The 5,190-nt window shown below is 66.9% G+C and overlaps 1 protein-coding gene across 1 annotated transcript; it reads right to left on the reverse strand.

Moving 5' to 3' along the window:
• Positions 1–2,117: 2,117 nt before the first annotated feature.
• Positions 2,118–5,159, reverse strand: H696_01499 (hypothetical protein). The gene is made up of 5 exons (XM_009495395.1): positions 5,055–5,159; positions 3,767–4,949; positions 3,438–3,542; positions 2,821–3,044; positions 2,118–2,563 (listed from the first exon to the last, which is right to left on the reverse strand). The coding sequence occupies exons 1-5, from the start codon at positions 5,139–5,141 to the stop codon at positions 2,375–2,377; spliced, it is 1,788 nt and encodes a 595-aa protein (XP_009493670.1). The 5' UTR covers positions 5,142–5,159; the 3' UTR covers positions 2,118–2,374.
• Between the last annotated feature and the right edge of the window lie 31 nt (positions 5,160–5,190).

Here is a 5,190-nt window from a genome sequence, read left to right on the forward strand (position 1 = left end):
GGGGGGGGGGGGCGGCAAAGGGCGGGGAGGTCGTAGACTCTCTCGCGAACAATCGGGCCGGGCGAGAGGAGGACACAGAACCGGCCCAGGGCCCGTCGCTGAGGGCCCCGGCCGGCGAGAGCGAGACAGCCAGAAAGAGCCCGAGGGCCATGCGCGAAGGGGAGATACCCCACGCGCAGGAGGCGGTGGGAGGCCGGCCCAAGGAGGAGAGGGAGGACGCGCGCGCACAGAGGAGGAAGAAGAAGCACAGCGCGGGGCCCCCCCAGTGCGGCACAATGACGGCGCTCGGCGCCGAGAGGCCCGGCCGCCTCCCCGCTCGACGCTCGCACGCGAGGAAGCAATATCCCCCGAGCAGGTGGCCACATTTTGGCGCTTTGCTGGCCCTGCCTCCGCCCCCTGCAGGGCGCCCATCAGATCGCCTGGCGGTCGCCGAGGCGGCCGGGCCAGAAATCCACCGGTCGAACGCCTTCCGCCCTGTTGGGCTCGGCTGCCCCCGCCCCCCGCCGACCGGGAACGGCATCGGCACGGGGCCGGAGCCCGGGGCCGGAGGATGACTACGATGCTAATTAAAAAGCCTCACCAAGGGCGCCGGGTGTGGGCGCCGGGGCCAACGCACGGGAGACGCCTTCGGTCCTGGCGCGAACACCCCCTTGCGAGACGGCGAACGCCCTGCCCTCCGGGGGGAGGAGAGAGACAGGGGCCGGAGGGGGCGGGGGGGGGAGACTCAGGCGCGCCTACACGCGCAAGCGCGCACGCCCTCCCCCTTGCCAGTTTCCATGCCCGGCCCCCCCCCCCCCCCATGCTCGCCTCGCGGCCTCGCCTCAGCCACCCGGCGCGGAGGCCTGCCCAAGCACATGAGCAGCGAGCCAGGCTTCCGGGGCTGGTGGCCGGCCGCCGGGCACCCCCCTGGTAAAGTCTTTGAGCGGCCGGATCAACGCGCCGACCGGGCCCGAACATACATGCACGCACATGCAGGGGGAGAGAGAGAGAGAAAGACACACACGGACACACGGAGCATGGCCCCACAGCATCGGAATTGGCGGGACAGTTGGTGGGCGAACACCGCAGCGTCCAGCATCCGGGCGAGGCCCCCCACGGCTGTTGCCAGTGCCTGACACCTTCTCGGCTGGCGGCTTGCTCGCCCGTCGGCCGGCTCGCTCGCCAGCCTGCCCGGGCCCAGGGCCCAGAGCCGGGGGCGAACGGGGCACCGCGGCCGCCATCCGCCCCAGCCGTGTCCAGGGAACATGGCGCACCGAATGGCGCACGACTTGTCCCCCCCCCCCCCCCCCCCCCCCCCCCCCCCCCCCCCCCACACCCACCACCCCCCCCCCCCCCCCATTTGGCCCCCCCCCCGGGGGGGGAAAACCCCCCCCCCCCCCCCAGGCGCGAAACGCGCGCCGGGAGGGGGAGCCCTGGCGACCCGTCGCGCCGACAAAAAAGCCCGGAGGGTCGCGGCCGCCGCGACCCTCTCTCTCGCCCCTCCGCCCTCCTGGGGCTTTCGGCCCACCAGAGCCAACGAGGAGGTCCTCCACGGAGAAGTGAATGGGCTGCGCTGTTCCTATTGGAGATAGCGCAACGTCCGCCCCGACCGTCCCCGGAAAGAAAGCCTCCCCCGCCCGGGCAGGACCATTGTACGGTGGTGTGATGGTCGCTAGCATGTGATCCCTTCTCTCCTGTTCTGGAGACCCAGATGGATATCTTGTTTTGTATTTCCCAGCTCGAGCTCCAGAAGGGAGCCGGGGCGGAAAGACAACAGCGGCGGCGACGACGACGCCGTCACGCACATCCGCTTGGATGGCGGGAGGATAAACAACTGCCAGTCTGCAAAGAAAGGAAGGAAAAGGGAGGAGAGAGACAGAGACAGTGGGGAGGAGGAGCGCCGATTGTGTGTGGTGCCCTGGTGCGCCACACATGCATCACACCAGCACTACACACACCCTGTTGCGCACTTCTTTGCCCCCCCCCCCCCCTCTCGTGCCCGCGTGCACACAGGTGCTGCGCGACCCTATAAAAAAGTATCCAGACAAGGCGAGGAGCAGCAACTTTCTCGCGGTGAAGAGGAGGAAGGAGGGGGAGAAGAAGGAAAGGAACTGACAAGGAGCGTGTATCTGTGCGCCGGGGGGGGGGGGGGGACACCCTGGCGGAGAGAGGAGGAGAGGGGCGCAAAGGCAGGCACAGCACACACAGCGAGGGGAAGTGAATGCGGGCTTCTTCTTCCTGTCGCACTTCAGGAAGCATACCCCTGCCCCTCCGGCAAAAAAAAAGGGGGAGGGGGGAGCATTGCCCTGCTTTCCTCTCCCGCCTCTGAGGGGCGCCGGGGGGGGAGGGGGGGGGGGGGCCACCGCCCCTCCGGTGGGGCGCGTCGGCTGCTTACTTAGTAGCCGCCCTGGTCGCCGAAGAGGCGGCGGATCTGGCTGTTGTTGGGGTTCAGGTCGCCCAGCCAAGAGGGGTGCTTGTTCATGAGGAACTCCCAAACATACTCCGACAGGAGGGCGTTGGTCACCTGCGAGGGATGGAAGCCGTCCACATTGTCGATCAGGTCGACGGCCTTGCCTCCGCGAGACTTCGCGCGCATTCCGCACAGGCACAAGGGGAAAGCACAAAGGGAGGGAGGTCAGCCCGTGGCAGCCAAAAGGGGGGCGCGCGCGGACCGGCCCGACACCCGGAGGTGGAGAGGGGCGGGGCCGAGCGAAGGACGGGGACGCGCGCGTGCAGGCCTGCAAGAGCACATCCGCGCATGTATATATGTAACATATATATATATGCGCATCATGTGCATGGCAAAATGGGAGGGAGGGGCGGGGGGAAAAAAAGACGCACCACCCAGCGGGTGATCAGCTCGGCGATCGGGTAGTCAATGTAGTCAACCTCGATGTTGCGGAAAGTGGTGTTCTTGAGGATGCTGCGGTAGACATCGTTCAGCTTGGCCGCATGGTTGGAGGAGGCGTTGCGGACATCAGCGTTGGAGTTGAGCCAGCCGGCGCAGGGAGAAATCTTCAGGCAGTTCAGGTAGTCGTAGAGGGTGCTGAACTTGACGCCCAGAGCTGAGGAAAGGAGGGGGGTGGCGAGCGGAGAGCGGAGAGCGGAGAGCGGAGAGCGGAGAGCGGAGAGCGGAGAGCAGGCAGCAGAGAGCAGGCAGCAGAGAGTAGGCAGCAGAGAACAGGCAGCAGAGAGTAGGCAGCAGAGAGTAGGCAGCAGAGAACAGGCAGCAGAGAGCAGGCAGCAGAGAGTAGGCAGCAGAGAACAGGCAGCAGAGAGCGGAGAGCGGAGAGCACGGAACAGAGAGCAGGCAGCAAGGAACAGAGGACAGAAAGCAGGCAGCAGGGAACAGAGAACAGAGAGTAGGGAACAGAGAACAGAGAGTTAGCACCAGTAGAAGTGCGGCCAAAATAGAGAGGAGGGCAAGAGGACAGATGCCCAGCATAGGTCACACGTACGGTGGATCTGGTCGTGCATGTGCTGGTACAGCACACGGCCATCGACAATGCCCTCAATCAGGACCTTGCTACCGGCCGGGGTGTTCTCATCCAGATACTTGAGAGCTGTGTGTGATGGGACCCGACCCGGCCGCCCGGCCGCCGGAGAGAAGGGGAAAAAGGGCCACGAGGCAGGGGGAAAAAAGAAAAGGGACGGTGTGTCGTCAGTCGGCGGCTCGAGGGGAATGTCACACAAACACACCGGCACACAACAGCGGCACAAACAAAACACCCAGGTGCCGGGGAAGGGAGAAGGAAGACGCCCACAGGGCCACCAGTGGGGCACGTACACTCGCGAACCGAGGCCTCGAACTGCTGCGGGGTGGTCATGCTGCTGACGCTGGGGTTGCTGGAGCAAATGTCGTTGCCGATCAGGGCGAACAGGACCAGCACCGGGTGGTCGGAGGCCTTGTTGCGGGCCAGGGTCTTGATGTGGCGCACGGTGGACACGACATCGGCGCCGTTGACACCGATGTTCTGGAAGTCGCGGTGGTTGCAGAGGTTCCGCTCGCGCAGGCGCCCGTAGATGGAGTCCAGCGGGCCCGGGCAATCCCGGTGCGGGGAGGTCACGAAGGAGGAGGCGGTCGACTGCTGGGGCCAGTCCAGCTCGTTGGTGGCAATGAAGGTCAGGCTGTCGAAGGCCTCGCGCGAAATGGTCGTGGCATTGAGCCAGGTGTCCGGGATGTGGAAGTGCGCCGTGGCCGAGTCGCCGATGCCGATGACACCCATCCGGCGGAAGCCCGAGCAGAAGAGGTCCTCGTAGGAGCGCTTGGTGGCCGAGTCGATGCCAACCACGCCGTTGCAGTCGTGGTCCACCTTGGCGTCCAGGGTGGTGGCCTTGCGGCCGGGGTAGACATTGGGGTTCTTGTCGTCGCAATCGGCGCCGCGCCACTGGGAGCCGCGCACGACCACCTGCGAGCCGTCCGTCGGGCCGATGCCGTCCTTGTCCTGGTCGACCAGCGGCGCGGTGTGGGTGTCGCCCTCCATGCCCCAGTTGCAGAAGGGGGCGAAGGTGCGCGTGGCGCACAGCGACCGGACCAGCTCCTCGCGCTCGGCCACGGCGTCCTCGGAGAAGACCGCCGGGTCGACGTCCTCCTCCGGGCTGGCCATCTGCTCGACGTCGACGGCGGCCATGCTGCTGCCGCCCAGGGAGCGGGACATCTTGGAGAAGAGGTTGCACTTGGAGTTGGTGCAGAAGCCGGCCGAGCGGCAGATCTGGTCCGCCGAGATGGGGGCCTGGGAGAAGTAGCTGGCGTCGATGGCACGCATCAGGCCCGGGCCGGCGATGGAGTTGAAGAAGAAGTGCTTGCAAATCTTGTTCAGCCCGCTGTCGGCGGCCATGTTGTTGCAGTAGGCCGCGGCAATCTGCCGAGCCGGCACGAAGCGCTTGTACGCCGCCGACTCGGTGGCCAGGTCCTGCATCTGCTGGGCCAGGCCGACGACCACGGTGCACACGGCACAGGTGGTGCCGCCCTGGGAAGAGGGAGGGGGCCGTGGGTCCGGTCGGGAGGAGGGCAAGAGGGGGTCAGCGGCCACATTCGGCGGGGGCAGGCGAGAGGGGGGGGGGGGGGTACGCACACCATCGTTGTCGCGCATGGCGAAGGCCGAGGAGGCCATGGCGAAGAGGGCCACCAGGGCGATGAGTGTGTTGAAGAGGGCGCGCATGGCTGCGGGCGGGGGGGGACCGCCCGTCGAAAGGTTGCCCCCGAGGGGA

The sequence above is a fragment of the Fonticula alba genome (genome assembly GCF_000388065.1).
Source record: "Fonticula alba strain ATCC 38817 unplaced genomic scaffold supercont2.2, whole genome shotgun sequence".
NCBI classification, from domain to species: Eukaryota; order Rotosphaerida; family Fonticulaceae; genus Fonticula; species Fonticula alba.